The sequence below is a fragment of the Homalodisca vitripennis genome, chromosome 1 (genome assembly GCF_021130785.1).
Source record: "Homalodisca vitripennis isolate AUS2020 chromosome 1, UT_GWSS_2.1, whole genome shotgun sequence".
Classification (NCBI taxonomy): domain Eukaryota; kingdom Metazoa; phylum Arthropoda; class Insecta; order Hemiptera; family Cicadellidae; genus Homalodisca; species Homalodisca vitripennis.
Genome location: NC_060207.1, coordinates 9,418,177 through 9,440,310, shown reverse-complemented (window position 1 = coordinate 9,440,310; position 22,134 = coordinate 9,418,177). Strand labels below are relative to the sequence as shown.

Genomic DNA, 22,134 nt, shown 5'->3' with positions numbered 1-22,134 from the left:
GTTTGTCGTAAAATGGCTATTTTAATAACCTTTCTTACCTTTACAGTATTTTTATACATCTAGGATTAATTTAATTAGTACACTCTCTGTACAGTTCTATGTTTTGAGTTAAGTTCCAGTTCACCTTCCGTTTTATTGCAGCGTCTGGTATCTGACGCTGTCTCAGACGACTCCTGGAATCTGGAGTCATGCTCGTCTGCATAGATCAAAGAAAGTCGGCGACGATGAAGCTCAAAACGAACCTTTACATCGTTTTGACATCAGAAACATCGACACTACAAAGTATAGTGTAGTCTAGGTGAAGAGGAATCTTTATTGTCTCATCAGGTGCACAATTGATGAAACATTCAGACAGCACTTCACCAATTCATAGGTGTCTCTGATGTCGAAATAATGTAGTGTAGACCTACTGTGACTTGTATTCTTGAGTTCAGTTTTCATAATTAGGTGTTTGTTTTTTTATTAAGTGCATTTTTAGATTGCACGGAGTTGACACACAACATAATTGTTGTAATTGTTAACTTTACGTGTCACAACTCTCTGGTATGATTTGTTTTACATCAACCTAGATTGTAGTTATGTGTTAGGTAAGTTATTCACCTGAGGAAGAGATGAGATTGCAGGTCTCGAAAGGTAGTGTTACTGATTTTTTGTATCACTGAACGACAGCAATTGTCCAGAAAGACCCTGTTTCCTTCATTGTGCAGTTTAGTTGTTTTACTAACAATACAGGAATAGCCACTGTATCAAAGAAACTTTACCTCTACCACGGGTAAAAGCCTGATTGAAGCCAGAAGTAGAGACATGTGTTTACAGTGGCTGCGCCTGCAGACTACAGAGCAGCAACCCTCACTGTCCCGAGGGAGGCAGCAGAGGGATGGGATACGGCGGCAGTGAGATCGACGCCCCAGTCACGATCCGGGGTTGTTTTGTTTCCAGGGAATTTGAAACAAGCGACGGGAAAAGCGGGAAGAAGGAGGTCCAGAGGGGAGGGGAGGGTTTATTCGATTTGCTCCCAATCAAGGAGTGCGGGGAAAGAACAACGCTTTGGGCGCCAAACAAAGGTTCAATTTTTCAATAATTAGTTGTGCTCGGTTATTCGGTTACGTCTAACGAGGGTCGTGAAAGGTGTAATCAGAGCGGAGACTAACTCCATATGTGTAGGGGTCACGTGTGTTTAAACTAATAACATAGGCACACAGGCCACATATTGGCTCTGGGGACGACTGACTCGGCGCTCTGTTTGTGCCGCACAATGGCATAACTTATTCGTGTGCATGAGTCAGGTCATCTTCACTTTGAGCTTCAACACAGAAGGTATTGATTTACAATCGTTAACAAGTAACTGATTTGACATTTTCCTTGTACACCACTGCACAATACGCATATAACACGAATGTGTACCACCTTTGACATAGGTATAAAGTAAGATCAAGAAATAAGAATACTTCACACCACGTGTCGAGTAATAGGCTTCGCAGAAGTTGAATGCAATATGTCAAGTCTACAGCTCATTAAATTATTGACAGAATAAAAAATAATCATAGATAAAGAAATATTTCGCTCGGAAATCAAAAGAGAAATTCCGTCAGCCTGCTGGAAATTATGTCAGCCTAATATGGGTGATGTCAGCCAAATTCCGTGGTCGGATAAGCAACATCATAGGACTCATTCTTGTCTATGTAAAAATGAATTTTTCATGATAAATTTAAAGTCTACAGATAAAACCTTTCTTGGGATATCTTGCCCATGATACATTCATTTAAAATGTTTTTTCATAAAATTGGGTTTGATATCAGTGTTATGTGATACACATCTACACACCAAAGTCTCCATAAAATCATGTTGGACGTAGGGATAATTAAGCTACATGTGTGTTTATGTCACATGTTAAACTCTCTTCTGAGTATAATGAGTTTGTGTACGAATTTACCATCATGGTTATCCATAAAACCAATGTAAATATTCGCGAACACTCAGCCAAATACCACTAAGTGACGTGCACCACAATTGAACTCCGTGTTCTTCATACAGAAATATAGCTTAATGCACAATGTCAAGTCTATCGGACAGTTTGTTTTCGACATATCGTGCGGACAGTTAGACATTTAATATTTCCAGCCCAATAAGTGCCGATATTTGAGCCAATAAAAACATAAATATGAATAAAAATGTTTGGCATGCATAAAGGTTGAGTGTAATATTAGGTATGCTAAATAAACACAAGTACTACAATAATGACAAGACCTAACTTTTCAGTAGGTTTTGTTTTAATGTTTGATTAAAAACACTAATAAAACTTCAAATATAAAGTACTGAAAGTTACTATTTATCTGTATTAGCAATTTTCAGGATACTATTTATCAGATAACTGAAAGTAAAAACTGGTGGCCGATGATGATTGATGTCTTGAAGCAGGAAAGATTGCAACACCAGGGCAGGGAACTGTAGCGTACATAAAATGTCACAACGCATCTGCACCGCTAGACGCTTTTTCCTGTTATTGATAATCGTTCTAGATTACTGCAATTAGTGTTCTGAAAAGCATGATAACAATATATATATTAATCCTCAACAGAGGATGTATGGCTATAAAAATACACGATAATTATTGTTTGGTATACAAGAGTGCATGTTACCTGATGTTGCAATTTTAAAGTATCCTTATATGGAATTTTGTTATATTTTAGTATTTTCACCGCTTTTTGGTGTGACATTTATGTAGGTAACATATATTATATAACATAAATTGTTTCAAACTTTGAGTATAGGAAGGAGTCTGATCTAGACCACTGGTATTCTATTATACTCATAAAATTAAAGTAAAAAATTAAAACTACTATCGCTAACGCAACAAAAAGACTTTTGTACCAATACACATTGTATTCGTATCTAATATAAGACCCACTATGATTTCCGGTAAAACTTAGAACGAGATGAATAGAACCCGCTAAAGCCCAGTCAATCACTCAAGAAGCTGGAAAAATGTAAAATACGTTTGTCTGTATATCTGTCCGCACGACATCTCGAAAACGAAATGACCTACAGACTTGAAATTCTTCATGAAGCTTCATTTCTATAAGAACAGCTCTGAGTTCGATGATAGTATCACTCCATGGGTTTTGGCTGAGTGTTAGCACATAATGCTAGTCTTATGGGTAACCATGATGGCAAGGATAAAATAGCACAATAAATAAATGTGTAAACAAGCTGAGTACAATCACATGAGACTTTACCCCATGGCATAGTATCCCCTTTTTTAACTTACATTAAAACATAAAACCAATATGTAAGACTTTTATTGTTTTGTGAGGCCTTTCGATAGCGAGGCTATCTTCTTCAGACACATCACAAAAGTTACTAATGAGAGTTATTAATGAGAGAAAGTGATGTGATTTTTTTGTGATGTGTCTGAAGAAGATAGCCTCGCTATAGAAAGGCCTCACAAAACAATAAAAGTCTTAAACATTGGTTTTATGTTTTAATGTAAGTTAAAAAAGTAACCAAAATAAGCTCCATCTACAGCATATTATCCCCTGTACATTATTTATAGAATAAAAAAAATAATTAACTGAAAGTCCATGTTAAATGTTGGTGTTGTAAAAAGAACAGTTGCACACGGCTCGTGCAGTGTACAGTGCACACTGGATAACGGCTACCGGATTAGCCGGTCACTGCGGTGACGATGAGCCGAGATCTGTTGCACACGGCTCGTGCAGTGCACAGTGCACACTGGATAACGGCTACCGGATTAGCCGGTCACTGCGGTGACGATGAGCCGAGTAAATCAGCAATATAGAGCAAACAATATATAACGGCCGGACATGACAGGCGGGTATTTATCCAGTTGTCCGAGATACCAGAAGCCTATAAATATCTCCGGCTAGTTGGGTAGCATATTCAAATGGCCGAGCTACACGATTAGACCATTAGGTGTGGGCTACATCTGACCAATTACCTGGCCAATTAAATCGGCCTCACGGTGGTCTACATCTGATATATACATTGTACTGGCCGCTATTTATTTTTCCAGAGGTTGGTGGCCCTGCTGCCGGCTACAATAAACATGCTAAATGTATCGCTCCTACTGTATTTATAATATTGTTTATAGGTCCGTTTCCGAGCTACCGGTATTTATTATTCACGTAGCGGCTGTGCTCAGAGCCGGCTTCTAGATATTATTCCGAATGTTATTGCTGTCCGCATAAATATATTTTGGGAAAGAACGTAAATAATTTGTAAACGATCTGTAAATTGATTTCAACTAATAACTGTTGCAGCGGATGGTTTATAAGATTGGAAAATTATGCGAGTAGATTTTAGTACGGTGATAAAGTCGGTACTATGTCTTGGACTGCCGTTGTAACAATGTTTACTTTTCTCCTTTGGGAGGCACTACAAATAGATTTGATTTATTCGGCGTAGTCAAATTTTAGAAAGAGTTTGTAAAAGAAATTATAAAATTATAAAAACGGAATATTGAATTCACAGGACTTGTCGGAATATGGTAAATTGTACGTTAAAAACTAACTTGTTCAACAAATATTAATACCTGATTTCGGTCTCATCAGAATCAGCTAAAGAAACATTATATACATATTACTTTTTTTTTAATCGGACATGAATACTGTTTCTTAATATATCAAAATACTGTACCTCATACACAATGTACATACTGTGTCGCCAGACACCTCAGTGACAGTCTGATCACAAACTGTAATGTACCTTGAGTAGCGGTGCTTTAAACATATCCATTAATAATAGAGATAATTACATAAATAAATAAACAAATTGTCTCAACTGATAACGCTACAGTATATTGCAAACGTACAAAAATATAAACCATAAATCATATAAAATATTAATATTTCGAGCAACAAACCCTATTTATAAACGGTAAGGAACACGCTGGTTGGCTTGATTGATTGTCTTCTCCATTGCAAAATTCAGTTCATACTTAAAGGTTGGGTATTTTTTTTATTTATAAGTGCCATATACATCAGAGACAAAGTAAACATCTCTGTTGTAATAACCAACAAGATTCTAAACTCGCTAAATTTGGTAGTTGATTGAATAATTATAACCCTAAATGTATATTTTTAAGTACTCTTCATTAATTTGAGAAGCGAAAACGAAATGACTAATCAATTGGTTTTGGAATAATTAGTAATTACAAGCTAATGTGACGAGATAAAATTGTTTACTTTTCTAAATATCAAAGTTTGTTTCGCAGAATTTCCATTTCATTTTGTGGATCTTTTGTTGCATTGTATTTCTTTATTATATACCAATCTTGAATTTAGCCGCTAATTATGCAAAGTAGATCATGTATGTGTGAATATGAGGTACGTAGACCACGATTAATATTTCAGTGTAAAATCAACGTGCAAAACCTAGAACGTAAACTAATTTACGTTTTCACGTTCGTGTTTTACGTTGCTTTTACATTGATTTATTGTCTTTCCCAAAAGTGGTCTACGAACTTCATATTCATATCTACTTACAGATGCATATTATATTTCATACTGTCTACGTATGTCTGTAAATTATAAATAAAAACATACTGAACTGTTAACAGGATTTCAGACATTTGCCATTGTCTTAAGTTACTAAAAATTAACATATATCGATGGCAAATGTCCGAAATCCTGTTATTCTTTCACACCTTCCATCTTCAATATCAACCTTCAAGCAAAGAATACTGGACTGTGTTTCAGAACTCTATGCCGTGTTGTGAAACTTTAATTTGGGTTAAAATAATTATGTAACAAAATAAACATATTTTATCGCTTATGTAATATATATATATATATATATATATATATATATATATATATATATATATGCAATTTCAATGAGAATATGCAACAAGAATTAATAACAAATTTAATTAAATATACCATTTGTTAAATTTATTTATTACAAAGTTGTTGAAAGACGAAACTAAAAGTATTACTCCTAATTGTTCTTAGCAATCATTTGAAGTAAACCCATAAAGTGATTTTGTATATTATTTCATTTTAATTTTTCTTCCATCAGAATACATATGTAACAAAAATGATGGTCAATATATGAAGAACAACAAAAAACAGTTATAAACATAACACTAGAATATAACAATCCGACATAACAGCAACAATACAAGCAAAGTGCAACAATACCAGCAAAGTGTAACAATACGACAAAAACTCGGCTCCATAACTGTTTACAGAAGCAGGAATGCCAAGTAATGTAAAAACCATTCAAGAAATCTTTAATTCTCATCATATATATCTCAGTGATTAAAAGCACATGAAAAGCTTTCATCATATAATTATTTAATTACTACAAAGTAAAACTTCGTTTTGATATTTCATCGGTTGGAATTAATTCTTTCTATATTATTATTGTAACTTTCTTTCTTAGTCAATTAAAAGCTCGTCTAATTGGCCGGTATATTTATTACTTTGCTTTTATTAATCTTACGCTTTTATAGAACTTTGTAGTATCATCTTTAAAACATAGGCATTTTGGGACAATATGTCTCTTAACGCTTGCCAGAGATTTAGAATAATCTGTTTTTATACTGTTTACGAAATTGCAATTATAATCTAAATGCATACATTTCATATTTTATTAAAATCTTATATATGTGGACCAACAAATCGCTTAAGGGTTATTCTATTCTTTTCGGAATTTGTAATCACATAAACAATCCAAAATATTTTGGGTAGAAATTTGTGTGCTAATTGGTTGGCTTAATATGCCATTAACAATATTATTTTCTAGCCTTTGTGCATAGTTTGTGCTATTAATGCTTCCTAAACTTCTGTCAAAATACCATCTGGGAAACTATTAGACTACTCTATAACTTCGAAATACGGTAATAAAGATTATTGCGATAAATTCCTTATTTTATTCATTACCAAAAAATATCTTAAATATTTTTACAATAATTTAATATTTCATCTCTCACATTGTTCCTTGCATTACTACCTCATATCAGTGAATTGGAAAAAGTACTATCTCCTTATCGCCATCTAATGAAAAAATACTAACATCGTAAAGTAAGAATTACAACGTTTTTAATAATGATTACTACACTAAGTAACAATTAGTAGACTAATCAACAGACTATGTAACAGCTACCAACAAGGAGATTTTGCTACCAGTGGTATATGCATGTGCATCACAATTCAACTTTATATGATCTGTAGTATAAATCTTGCACATAGTATCACCTCAAATATTTCTTGTATTTTGAACTCCATTTGGTGATTATAAAGAAAATTATCTATCGACCGAATTTTAGTAGTTTGTTAACAACTTAAGCCTAGAACAATTTGTTTAAATTCAGTTATTACATATAAATAATTACAAATGAAAAGGACCTGTGATGAACTTGCGTTGCATCAATATTGTTTAACACCAAGGAAAATAATAACTTGATTAGTAACTGATCCACGTATTGTTTTTGTATATAAAATAATAAAATGCCTCAAAAAGTCCATCCACATTACACTTAGATATTTGTCTCGAAATGTGTTAGTGTCTCTATTAAAATACACTTTCACAGTCTGTTGTCATCGTGTGTGAATAAAATAACATAATTATATTACATATTACACTTAGATATTTGTCTCGAAATGTGTTAGTGTCCCTATTAACATACACTTTCACAGTCTGTTGTCATCGTGTGCGAATAAAATAACATAATTACATTACATATTACACTTAGATATTTGTCTCGAAATGTGTTAGTGTCTCTATTAAAAACACACTTTCACAGTCTGTTGTCATCGTGTGTGAATAAAATAACATAATTATATATTACATATTACACTTAGATATTTGTCTCGAAAATGTGTGTTAGTGTCTCTATTAAAATACACTTTCACAGTCTGTTGTCATTTTGTGTGAATAAAACAACATAATTACTAAAAATTTTTTCCAAAAAAGCAGTTGTATTGTATTTTTAAGATAAGAAATGGATACAGAATAATACCCGCAACAGTTCTCCCTAGATTGCGCCTTCATTCCTTGAGCATTTATTGTACATCATTATTTTTAGTGCATCTCCTACTTCTGCAGGCGTATTGTTGTATCTTGCAACATTGTCTCTAAGTTTGACCACCGAAATCAGTTACTGCTTTACGCAACCCTTTCACCACCAAAAACTGAATAATTTTTATAACCCTATATATGTGTATTTTTTGGCCTGTTTTCAGGGTAAACTAAGTGTAATAAATAGTTCACAAAAGAATTTTGCCCGAACTGTTTTTAAACAATATATTTTTATGTTAAAAAAAACATCGCGGCAAATCCTTTTTCCCTTATAACTTTTTTACGCTTTGAGATAAAATAAAGGTTTTCTGGATTGAACCGACTAGTAAAACATTTTGAACACCAAAGTTACTAAATTAATTTAATCACGAATTTGTTTAATGAAACACTAAAAAACTGAGGTTAATATAAAGAAAACGTAAAGCCTACTTTGATACAAGGTACAAGAAATTATTGTTTTTCGATACTTTATAACAGAAATCTGAAAATCGACTGGTGCACAGTTAAAGTTTTACAGCGCCTTAACCTCAAACTTTTTTATTGTTTCATTATCAAATAAAACGTAACACGTATTTCCTGTAGTGTTTTTAGGCGCTTAATCGCATTTGCGATCGAGACGAGTACGCACCGAAAACTACCACTTCTGCTTCTATTGATGAAAACTACCATTATTTTAGTCTCATAATTGATTCCGGTTCAGATCGAAGCCATAAATATCTAAAGTAGCTGACGAAATTCGATAGCTGCACAGTTAATAGGATTTTAGATATTAAGAAAGCCGTATTAAAAATCGCTGGTTTCTAGAAATATTTAATTTTTAAATACGGGTTAAATTGTTGTATAGAGTACATCTTTTGACATAAAAACATCACCAAACATTGCTGTATAATTTTTAAGTTCATAATAATTATATTTTTGGTGGCAAAATAGTTCTACATGCTGTTCCACTCCCCCCCCCCTAAAGTTGTAATTAATGTTATATAACGTAAGCTAGCATATATAGCAAAATTACTGACTGTTGAAAGAAATCGAGAGAAAAAAATAGTGTTATTAAGGGAGAATAACCACCAGAGCTCTGATAACTAAATTAGTGAAATTTGTTTTAAAAACACTTGAAATAAAAGCCAAATTTCTACAGCGGAGTTGTACAAAACTTTCTGTCAAACTTTGTGGTTAAGTTTATAAAGCCAAATTGTGCGGAACCACATTTGCATTTTCTCCTTTAGCAATAATATAGGTACTACATCGCCTCCCAGCATTTTTACATAGCATTGGTTTAGTGGAAAATGAAAGTTTAAAATGTTGGACAGTTTGCAATGAAGTTGAACCTCATCGTCGTGTAATAATATTTTGTAAAGTATATAAATAAAAGTCGTTTGACAGGTATTTGGTCTTCCGATAATATGTTAGTTTGGTTATTTAAACGCATATTTGACAGATACGGCCAAATACAAAACATTTGACTTGTAAAAAGTAGAGCTCTGTGGTGTAATGGTAGCATATTCACCCGGCAAGTGAGAGATCCGGGTTCGAGTCCCGGCGGAGCTAATACTTTTTGTGATTCAATGTTTGTTGAAATTATATAATATATATATATATATATATATATATATATATATATATGTGTGTGTATGTGTATATATATGTGTGTGTGTATATATATACACATACACACACATATATATATATATATATGTGTGTGTGTGTGTGTGTGTGTGTGTGTGTGTGTGTGTGTGTGTGTGTGTGTGTGTGTGTGTGTGTGTGTGTGTGTGTGTGTGTGTGTGTGTGTATGTGTATATATATATAAGGCAATTATTGGTACTTGTTTCGATCGTCATCCAATAATTTTAAGCCAAGATTAGAGTGGTGTAACGTAATAAAAAGTTAGAAATGCCATCCTGAACAGTTAAATTGTCGTGAAGAGGAGTAAATATATTCCATTTTTAATCAAACAATCCCGAGGTTCCCACTAGAATGTCTACACGGAATGGGGACACCCACGGAAGCAGTGGGTACCGTGAACTTGAACGTGAAGTAGCAGGATCCCGGGGGCGGGGCCCTGCCTGCCGGGGCCCGCGGACAAGGCCCAGGCCGTGTCAAGCCCGGAAGCCGAATTAAAGTGTAAATAACGACTAAATCGTGTCGGTGGACACCTAATTAGGGCAAATCAGTATGCGCGCCGGTGTGCGGTGCGATGTCGGCCGAAGTGGCGCAATCTGTTAGCGGGTCGCTGTAAACACGCGGGGCTAATGAGGAGCTCGTGGGAGGCGCAGGCAGTGGGTGGTGCCCGGGGCGCGAGATAAGATAGCTACGTGGGTGAGATGTACAGTGTGCTGTACGCGGGTCGGGGTGTACAGATTAGCAGATACGCGATTGCCGATCTCGAGCTGTGCGAGTGTTGATCAGCTTGATTTATTTTAATGTCCACTAGTAAGCACACACAGGCGTAATAAAGTGTTTGATTTATTTTAAACAAGCGAGAGAATAACGGCGAATAGTAAGAATAATTATACTCACTTTTATAGCTTGAAAGACAGTGATGATGCAATGAGCTGATGTAACTAACTTTAATTGATATTTGTAATATCGTATTTGTAATATCTTTATGGTCACACGAGAGGGAGTGGGTAATTATAGCCGCTGTATGGTTCAAGAAACATTTCAAAACATACCTCCCCACACTTGCTGCTATTGGACTCTTCTACTATTTATCCTATACAATTTCTCATTCTGAAGAAGTAGCTAACAACTCTTCCTCTTCCTTTACTGGCTTCCACAAAATCTAAATAACCAATCATCTCATTTCTTTGTTTGAAGTTTATTTTTGACGATGCAAAGATTGTGAATGAAACAGAATTTTCCGACAATTTGCCATCGTTCAGTGATTCAAAAAATCGATAACACTACGTTTCGAGATCTGCAATCTGATCTCTTCTTCCGGTAAATAACTAACCTAACACATAGTTACAAACTAGGTTAAAATAAACAAATCATACCGGAGCGTTTTGACACGCTTAATTTTGATACAAAACGCTCCGGTATGATTTGTTTATTTTAACCTAGTTTGTATTTACCTGAAGAAGAGATCAGATTTCAGATCTCGAAACGTAGTGTTACTGATTTTTTGTATCACTGAACGATGGCAAATGTCCGGAAAAATCCTGTTTCCCTCACATTCATCTCAATTCAACATTTTGCACAGTACATAATTAGCAAGCATTGCAGTCAGCTGTATGGGTTATTCATCATCACTTACGGTTTCAATGTTGTGCAGAAGTTTCGGCGCCAAGTGCTCCAAGTGCTGTCGCAGCATCTCGGCGAACGACTGGGTGAGGAAGGCGCGCGACCACGTCTACCACCTGGCGTGCTTCGCGTGCGACGCGTGCAAGAGGCAGCTGAGCACCGGTGAGGAGTTCGCGCTGCACGACGAGCGAGTCCTCTGCAAGGCGCACTACCTCGAGACCATCGACGGCACCACCACCTCCTCGGACGGTAAGCATAGAACTGTACATGTTTACCTCTTAAAAGAAACATTCCATAAAACGTGGTGTTTGGTATTTTCATGGATAGATTTAATGGATTATAAGGATTTTTTTCTTGCAGCCCGCCTATGATGGTAAAACGAATCTGCCATAAAATTATATTATACCTCAATATGTATAGAATTGTAAACTGAATTGTAAACTTAATCACCTGTTTTGTAGTGTATTGGTTGTATATTACAGCTGTATATTATATTAACTTCACTGGTGACAGATTCCAGTCACCATCGGAGCTGGATAGCAAGGCACTAATCTTTGTAGTTCCATAGAATTGAAAAAGATCTCGTCATAACAGTTTCGAGGCCTTATGTACTGTCAACAATGAATAATTGAAAGCGGGATACGTGGAAATAGGAAAGGGAAGTGATTATGGAAATGGTGCTAATATATCTGAAACAGTGACTGCTTTTAATTCTTCCACACATAACAGGGGTTGATGGATTTTAAGACCTCTTGAAAGTCCGGTGGTTTTCTTGTTACATCCAGAGAAATCAATATAGTTGCCAAGAAAATCTTTAATAGTGGTTCTACAAAACGGTCAGGACGTGTGAGGAAATCTATCAAGATCTCACGACTCTGAGAGACTATCGTAGTCCGCTTCAAGTGAGACAGTCTATCCGATGATCGTCTTTACTTCGATCTTCTCTACTATAGATCTGAGTGATTTGTTATTCTATTTAGTAATTTTTGCGAACAACAAATAACAACGCCAGAACATATCTTACCCGAGTGTCTGAAACAGTTTTAACCGCTCAACGAAGGAACTTTCATTACCTTAGTGCAGTAAAACGCAGTAACATCTTTAATTGAAATCGGTGCAGAGAACTAGTGCGTCCAATATTAGTTCCATTAAACCGCTATTGACCACTCCGGCAACCGCATACAGCAGTGGGCTGAAGCGAACTATTAGAACTGGGAGTGCCGATGGCCAATAGGCCTAAGACGTCTGACTTTAAATACGGGTTAGAGAAAGCGCAGGTCCAAATTCTGTCCGTGACCGTAGCAATTTTTATCAGCACCATCGACCTTGTACTGTTTGGTATGATCCTTGCACTGGCCAGTGACTCATGAGGACGGACAGAATAAGTCTTAGAAGGCGGTCTGCCTCTCTCAAACATCAATGTGCAGAATCTGTGTGACAGAACACTGCTGACAACTGCTTTGACAAACCAGTACGAGTGTCGTTTACAATGAATTGTATTTCAGAATATAGGGCTAAATAATGTAGTGTTTATTAAGATTTTAGATGAGGTGGAATTTTTTCAAGAGTTCCTTATCACCCTCGACGGAATAACCGCTTCCGACTCAGCCTCATGCGATCAAACTCCCTCCCTTGATACTATCTGTTCGAAGTTCAATATTATTCGTATCGCTGTAACAATAATTTCATACATTGGTCAGATAGTCCTAAGACGCAACTCCGTAAACCAGGCGGAAGATAGTCCAAGGGCGAGAACGTCGTGAGGCGTAAAGACGTCCCGGCGTGACCACGTAGGCTGGGTGAGGGTAAAACAAGCGGAACGTCGTGTCAATTAGTGACCAGCGTCGCACGAACACGAGCTGTTTACGAGGTGTGAAATCGCGAGCAAACTCAATTGTCTGCCACCCCCGCCCTCGCTGCCGCCCTGCCCGCATCTACAATGCAGATTGCACCCCCCGGCGCGGCGAGCTTCCGCCTATTGCTGCCGCCTTTGACAATTATTTGGAGCGCCACAAAGCATTTCAATTGCGACAATTGATATTTCGAGTGGGAACTTCTAAAATCCCTTGAGACTTCAATGGGAAGTCTATTTGATACTCGATCCGGCCGATCATCGATGATGAGAGGACATAATCCTATGATCGATCGGGCAAGGGGTCGGATGGAGAAGTGCGAGGGTTTGACCATTAAAGACTGAAAATAAGCAATAATTTCTATCCCTTCTATCCTTTTTTTATTTAACAAATCATTGATTTTCAAAGGAATTTTTAGTATTGTAATATTGGATCTTGTTACGTAGTGAGTGGCCATTATTTATTCATTCATTACTTCTTTATTTCATTCTTCCCCTTCAGGATGTTATTTATTGTCTAACAATACAGAAACACTTATACAGGGTATTTCTTTATATAGTGCTAAATTTAAGGACGCAATTCCTTCCCCCAAAATAAGTAAAAAATTCCTCTAAACGCGCCATAGAATGATTAGATTTCCGTCTATCTGTTTTTCTGTTTTTCTTTTTTTACGTAAAACCATTCATCATATGTTACAGTTTTCTCACAGCAATGTTACTCTGTAGACTTTTCTTAGCAAGACCGACTAGAGCTACAGGTAAAGGGATGAAATGAACTAATCTCGAAATGGCGGCTGATTAAACCCGTCAAGCAATAGTGTTTAACACTAAAAGTTAAGGGTTAAGGGTTAAACAGTACATATTTCATTAATCTGGGTTTGAAATTCTGTGACGTATTACTTTAATTTATGGCCTACATGTTTTAAAGTTCTCAATCAACTTATCAGATTTTATAAAATGAGACAGCGCACTGAATCTTTAACCAGAACAGAACTTAAATTTACTTTAAAATGTTTGATAGTAGATTATTGCTAGCAAGAATAAGCCGATATTGCTGTTATAGCATTTACTATTTCCTTTGTAATTTCCTATAGCCTATATAGCATTGCTCTAATTAAAAAAAGAAACATTACTCGAGTAATTATTAAATTTTGTGGATTGTACAAACATTATTAAGTAACTAACAGAAGTAATCAATAAGTATTAACATTATATAAGTGATTTTAACATTATTATTTTAGCTGTATGTTTATAAGACATTGAAGTGTTCTTAACTATTTGAAGTATAGGTTTAAATAATTATCTATAGCTTTATTTTATTTAAGACAAGACAGTGTATTATGATAATGATGATTCTGTGTGTAATTCTGACGGCGTAATTGAACTCAGTATTAAATCTATTAGTTGAAGTATGTACGAATGACAGAGGGTTCCATTATTTTTTTTCAGTTGCAGGGAGGGGGTAGAGTACAAGTCCTTGACTTTAAGAGAGAATAGAACTTGCATCCTTATGAGGGTTGTGTAGCAGACATTGTGTGCGGCAAAGCTAGTTGTGTGCGGCGATGTGTGATTACGCTAATATGCTAGATCTTGTCTTGATCTGTAATCAATTAGAATCTTCTAACAATTACCTCATTTTGATTAATTTAACTTACAATTCTGGGTATTTTCTTATCGTTAGAAGAAGAACGCTACACCGCGTGTCACAACCAGGCTTCACTGTGGTTGCATGCAAAATTTTAAGTCTATGAGTTCATTAACAATCAGTAATAATCTTGAATTTTTGCCAAAATATGTTTAATGTACTTTATTTTTGTTTTCATTGTGAAATCAAGATGAAGTAAAACCATTCCTTGATTTGGGGAGTTTTATGTTCAATTTTAGAATTGTGATTAAGGCGGCCTTTAACTTATACAATCAATTAATAATGAAACAGGTTGCTGTAAATCAGCTATTCCAAGTCCTACAAATTTGAAGATATAGATCATGTTGAAGCAGACAATGGAATACAATCTACAATGAATAGTGCTATTATATGTTATGTTTTAGAGTGACAGTGAGTTTGGAAAAACTATGAGGAGGGATAACCTGCAATGCACACATAGAAGTATTATAATTGTGTGTATTATAATGCTTCACTAAGCATCGTAGTAGAATAGAAAATATATTACGAGAACTACCAAATTTGTACATTTAAAATGTATACTTGAAAGCCGACATTAGTAAAATTACATTGAGTTTTACCCTCAAGAACAATGTAAAACTCATGCAGTGTAACACCCTTGTTTTAGTCGAAGAATTGTTAGAGATGTTACATTTTACAGATGTAATTGATACGCATCGAAACGTTTTTCTTTTTAGTTTTTCTCGATACCTTATATCTGTGGGTGATTTAGAAAAAATCTAACTTTGTTGTATTTCACTGTTTAAATATTCAAAAAGTTTGCACCTCGAAAGAAAAAACTGCTTTATTGTTTTCAATATGAAATGTTTTAAATTAATCATAGATTGCTTTAGCGAATTTCGGGGGTTGTCTGGGCCAGGGGGGAGACGCACCCCCTTGTATACACCCTAACGTCCAGACGCGTAAATCGCAATGGCCGAACCATCTCCGATGAGAACCAATAGCCACAGAAGGTGGTGTAGGTAGTGCGCGCGCCAGGCGACACAGGAGCGCAGCACCTCCCATATCTTATTGATCTGCGCTGGGTTTAGTTAGCGCTTCGTCATACAGGTAGCAGCACTGCCAACATAGGCCCTACGTCAACGCTTTATCAGGCGCATCTTGCGAATCTTTCATTTTGGGATCTTTGCTTCTATTAAAACGACAGATGAAGTAATTGAGTAAGAAAATTAAAAATACACAATCCATTAAGGAAATTATCAAAAGCCAACTGCAATACAATGACGTTGAGTTTTTGCCCATAAAAACGATATTAAACATCATGCCGTTTTGCACCCTTATTTTTTATGATTGCGTAACGGGAGATGGCGTTGTGATGTGGATGTAAATACTTGTTGGGAAATTTTCTATTATGATTCTCAGACGTTTTAGGAGCATCCCTCCTGAATACGCTACTCGCTGGGTTTTGGTAATGTGAAGGAAACATGATTTTCCAGACATTTGCCATCGTTCAGTGAAACAAAAGAAAATCAGTAACACTACGTTTCGAGATCTGCAATCTGATCTCTTCTTCTGGTAAATAACTAACCTAACACATATTTACAAACTTGGTTAAAATAAACAAATCGTACTAGAGCGTTGTGACACGCCTAAGTCAGGAATCAGAACCACCATGCTGTGTGTCAACTTCACTAACTCTATAACATGATAAAAAAACTAAACACAACACTAATTTTTAAAACTGAACTACAGAAAACAGGTATACGTATGCATTCGTCAACCAACCACCTACGACTGACCAGAGGCCAATAGTAAATAACGATGGATTTTGGTGAAGGATTATCTCTCAGGTTGTGTTGGAGAGAGCTGGCAAACCCTAACTTTTTTCTAGTAAAATAAACTATAGTTTATTTTTAAGCGACTTTTAAGTCATTCTGAGCTGTTTGTCCAGAAGGAGGAGATTCGGAGAGTTACCACAGCAAGAGCAAGGCCAAGCGGGTGCGAACGACGTTCACCGAGGAACAGCTGCAAGTTCTCCAGGCCAACTTCCAGCTGGACTCCAACCCGGACGGACAGGACCTGGAGCGAATAGCGCAGATCACGGGGCTCAGCAAGCGAGTGACCCAGGTGTGGTTCCAGAACTCCAGAGCGAGGCAGAAAAAACATCTGAACACCGGCAAAATGAAGTCTTCCCACTGTGAGTCTTTAATTGATACATCTTTATTTTGCTCTTCAGCGACCTCTTTGGTGGGTCAGATTCCGTTATATGCCCCCAACGCTTAAACTTGTTTCAATGAACTTAGAACGTTATAAAACGATGTAGTTGAGTAACAGAACTAACATTATGCCCCCAACGCTAATTTTTCATTTACGGATGATTATAATGAATTACAATTGGTTACTAGCTAAGAAAAAAGGGTACTTACGTATTATATCGACCACACCCCTACATTTCTCCAAACACAAAAATTAAAAAAAAACAAACATAACCAAACAAAAACTAAACTCTTTATTGTAAAAACACACAAAACTTGTTTTTATTCTTGATCACACTCCGCCACCCAAAATGCGAGTGCCTCCGGCCGAAGGTGCTGCTGCCCCGCGCTGATGTCAACGAAAGAAAAACATCCCTCGAGATAGCACCTATCAGTAAAATATCAAATTCTAGAGGAGCTGATCAGAAATATAAATTGAATTGTAATGGAAAGGCAATTATGTACCGTGCAAAAAACTTAAATAATCATGTGATGCCGCACGGCCTGCCGTAATCGGGATTCTCGAGAAAGATAAGATAACAGCGACACCAATACCGATCGCAATACCTGGAAATGCATGTTGATTGATGGAATGTTAGTTCTGTTACTCAACTACATCGTTTTATAACGTTCTAAGTTCATTGAAAAAAGTTTAAGCGTTAAGGGCATATAACGGAATCTGACCCTTTGGTGATTTCCTAAAAGTCATCCAAGCTGATATTATTCCCACCCTGGATCAGTTCAGTTACACTTTTTGCTTTCACTCTTTCCAGCAATATAGCAAATAATTCTCACTCAATTCTTATTCAAGTTCCAATTTACCACAATTTTCATGAGCTTCTTTAAATTCAACTTTACAGTACTTCTGAAGAACTCTGAAACCTAAATGAAAAAATATACCTTTGTAACTATTTTAGTAATAGTAATCTCCGGATATTACCCACAGGGCCTTATCCTACTGTACTAGCCTATGCAAGAGAACAAGAAGATACTATACAACTGTATGGTATGAGGTCGAATTTTGTGCTTGATAAGTTAACTAACCATAAATCTAGAGAACCTAAGTTAGGAATGTAACTGGAGGAGAGCAAACACTAGGGAATGAGACACAAGGTTAGCAGAAGTCAACAAGCAATAGGATACCAGCACAATTGAATTGATCTATTATAGGATGTAAGTATTCTCAAGAACTGATTCAGTAAAAAAACTGATTGTTGTGATGTATTAGTGAATGTTCATAACCACGAACAATAGATTAGAGAAATTGAAAATTTAAAAAATTATAATAAAAAGAGGTGTGAACCAAAATCATAACAATACATATTAATTTTAGCCCCTATATATATATATATATATATATATATATATATATATATATATATATATATATATATATATAGGGGCTAAAATTAATTAATTTAACTTTCCAATCAGTTACATAGAGTGGAATATGTATTGTTATGATTTTGGTATATATATAAAATTTAATTTTTTAAGGTTTTGTGATAAAATAAAATTTCATCAATTGAGAAATAAAACTAAAAAAATACACATGCATAAGTAGTAATAGTCTGCTTTATTAATTACTGATAAATAAGAAATAACATTTTTTAAATAAATAAAAATAATACCGTAATGAAGTATCTGGATCTGTAATGCCTTGCAGTATGTACTAGAAGATATTGGGATATATTATCTATGAACATAGAGAAAGTCTTGATCCAAGGAGTTAAGTGGTTGGTACTTGGTACTGGTTGGTCACACAGTTCAATGTTTTACCAAGAACGTAGCCAGGAATCAATTTGGGGGGGGGGGGGGTTCCAGACAACTGATATGTTCCCGTAGTGGACTTAGAGTAAAGTACCATTTTGTTTCTTAAAAAGTTCTTTACCCATTTCTTTGTTGAAAACAATAATAATCTGAGGTAGCCTGGAGAAATACAAAAATTGTTCTGGGATAGATTTTCAAATCAACAACAGAAAATTACCCTGAACTATATGTTAGTATAATCACATTCAAACTCACATATCTTGTAATGTGATGACAGGTCATGGAGGGTCGATGGCGGGCAGAGATCTGGAGTCAGGGCAGTTCGGTCGTCACATCAACCTCCACCTCACCTACTCTCTACAGCAGCAGTCCAAGGTCTCCCACATCTACTCGTCTCATCACCCAAGTAAGTGCATCCTTTTTTGTTCTCTTGGGACATGAATCTGAGAACCATCTCATTGCTTTAGTCCTAAAAGGACTTTTCTGCTTGCTTTCAAAGTGGTAGGATGGATGGGTAGGACCCTGTCGAGGTCTATGAGCAAAGACTATCTCAGTCATATCACCTTGGAAGAAGAGGAGACCAGCTCTGTACCAGTCTCTCCAGTCAAAGCGAGATCATAGAAATAACGTTGTTAGTAAATCATATCTATTGATAATTAATTAACCATTTCTACAATCCTTTCATGAATTGCACATATAACAATTAAGTCTAAACGGATAATACCTTCTGTCAGAACTATAAGCTATAAAGTTTTGTATTTACGTGCTTTTTACTATAAGGCTAACATTCTATAAAGGTGCTTTGATGGCAATACCCAGTAACAAACCATATTATCTACACCCAAAAAGTAAAGTCTCTTTCGAATTATTCAGAGACAACATCTCTGGAAGATAAATACAAAACAAGCTTATTCATTCTGAGACATAGAGTTGTAACCCTTCATCTTTGGTGCTTATCTTTTGCCTAAGAACTAATTACCCGAATTGCATAACTTATATCTGTACCACAAAACAGCTGATATCCCTTGAAATTCGTTTACAATGCAGTATTTTATAATTTATCAATTTTGTATTACCAGTACCTCAAATTCCAGTGTGAACATGCAATGATTTTTTCCGTCTACCCATCTAAGATACTGTGATGAATGTCTCCTGGATGTTCCTTTACCTAAACTTAAGAGGACAGTGATTTTAGAACTGCCTGGGTCGTCTGTGAAAATACTGATTTTCGTGTTCTTGCCTAAATTTCCCACTCCATAATGGCTGTAACTTCTGTGTGGAATACAGATAGGGTATTTATTCACTCATTAGAAGGTAGAAGCCCAAACCAGTGTGTTTCCCTTGAATTTCCGCACCAGTTTCTCTCTTTGTCCTATGGCCCTCTGATCCATGTAGTATTAGAATAAAAAAATTACAAATAGATCTAATCATCATCACATGTAATTATTTAATTATCAAACAATATGTTAATTAATTCTTAAAGTGCATATACCGTATATAGGAAAACTAACTATATATGATGGGATAATACACTGAATATTCTAGAACTAAATGTATTTTTCATGTTGCAGTATCCGAACCGTCTTCGCTAGACGAGCTATCCCAAGACTCCATGCTGATGTGTACGCTGAGGGGCGAAGGTGTATGAGAAGACGCAAGGGCGGGGGAGACTGACTCTGACATTCCTCCGTCCTTCAAGCATTCTCCATCGTAACTGCGTTCCCGGAATTTACAGTGTGTTCAATATTTTCCGAGAGACTCGATGCTGTCGTAATTTGTTCCTTCCTCAATAGTGCTCCAAACCATCTAAAAGTTTTTTTCTCTTGTGTGAAAACTTATAGCTTTACAATAATTGAAAAAGGTAATAATAAGTTCCTTCTCATAAATAAAAAAGTTAATAACTAAAGTATATAAAACGTTGTTCTTTAAATCTTACCACCAATCACGGTATGGCTAATTTAGAAGTAAGGAATATGTCATTATTGCGTATGGTTTCTTTTTGTTAATGTTTTATTTTGTTAATATTTGAGCAAAAATGCAAAGTCTGAATCCAAATTGCTTTCTGGTAATTGTTGTTCAAATGTAATTTTGACTTTGATAACCTATTGATTTGTAGTATATTACTTCCTGACCAGCAAAGTCATAATTTATAAATTCTTGTAAATGAATAGTTTCTCAGTTAAATTGTTGATGTCTGGCCACAGTCAAGTAACAAATCCTTCCTACTAAAATTAGTGTATAGGACAAAATTTACATTATATCCAAGAGGATGGATGTCCATTTCAAGGCACTGAATTAAAATAACAAAATTTGTATTCATTTACAAACAGTCAAATAATTTAGACTTCAAGCTACAGTTAAAAAAATTTCAGTGGGCTCCTTAATTAAACTGTATAGTTAAGATAAATTTTCTTACATTTGTTGATTTTAAATTTCTTTTTCCACTGCATGTCCATCAATTAACAATAAGCTTATAATGAGATTTGGGTACGGTTAAGATTAAGATAAGATTTTAAATGAAGAACGGAAAGTATCTTCATATTTTAGATCTGAACATTACAAAATGTCAGGAAAGAAAATGGAAAATAGGGAATTAATTCAAAGCTTTATTAATCTGTGATTTCAAAACTATAATGAATATTGTATACAATATACAAAATTCTTCTTAATAACAGTCATTTAAATATAAATAATTGGAAATTTCTGTAAAATCTGCGTTTATATCTTGTTTACCTATAATCCTGAGCAATGTAACTGTATAAAACAATATCTGCTAAAATTTCTTAGTTATATTTAGATGTATTAATTTATTTACGAAAGACGCCTGTAAATAGTGTGAATATGTAAAATACGTAAACACTGTATGTATGTAAACCTGTGCAATGTAGAATAATTAATTATTGATTATTAAATAATACAAGTTGAAAATTAAAACAACAGTTTTATTTGACCCTCTTTTACTCTTTCAGACAACAATTGTGCTGCTCACAGTTACATTTTATTTGTTTCTGGTGTTACACCTTCGTTTTTTGTGCCATATTAGACCTTTTAACTGTTGGAATAAAGTAGTGTTTCAAATATAGTAACAAGGTTGGAGTATCCACATCACAAATCGCGCAACAGGCTTCACTGAGGTTGGGTGCAAACTTAAAAATCTACAGCTCTCTTCATACTCGAGAGGTCCTGCAGACAGATACGTTTCATATTAACAGGCTTCAGTGAGGTTGGGTGCAAACTTAAAAATCTACAGCTCTCTTCATACTCGAGAGGTCCTGCAGACAGATACGTTTCATAGCAACAGGCTTCACTGAGGTTGGGTGCAAACTTAAAAATCTACAGCTCTCTTC

At 35.4% G+C, this 22,134-nt stretch overlaps 1 protein-coding gene across 2 annotated transcripts in view; it reads left to right on the top strand.

Moving 5' to 3' along the window:
- The window catches only part of LOC124356979 (LIM/homeobox protein Awh), a 103,060-nt gene extending 81,342 nt beyond the window's left edge, over positions 1-21,718 (top strand). The window contains exons 3-6 of one of the 2 annotated variants that reach the window (XM_046808341.1): positions 11,318-11,535; positions 16,717-16,959; positions 19,065-19,193; positions 20,359-21,718. In XM_046808341.1, coding sequence (XP_046664297.1) covers positions 11,318-11,535; positions 16,717-16,959; positions 19,065-19,193; positions 20,359-20,435 — 667 coding nt within the window. In that variant the 3' untranslated portion in view covers positions 20,436-21,718. Of the gene's footprint in view, positions 1-11,317; positions 11,536-16,713; positions 16,960-19,064; positions 19,194-20,358 lie in introns of both variants that reach the window. The other variant, XM_046808333.1, reaches the window with a different exon arrangement.
- Positions 21,719-22,134: the final 416 nt, after the last annotated feature.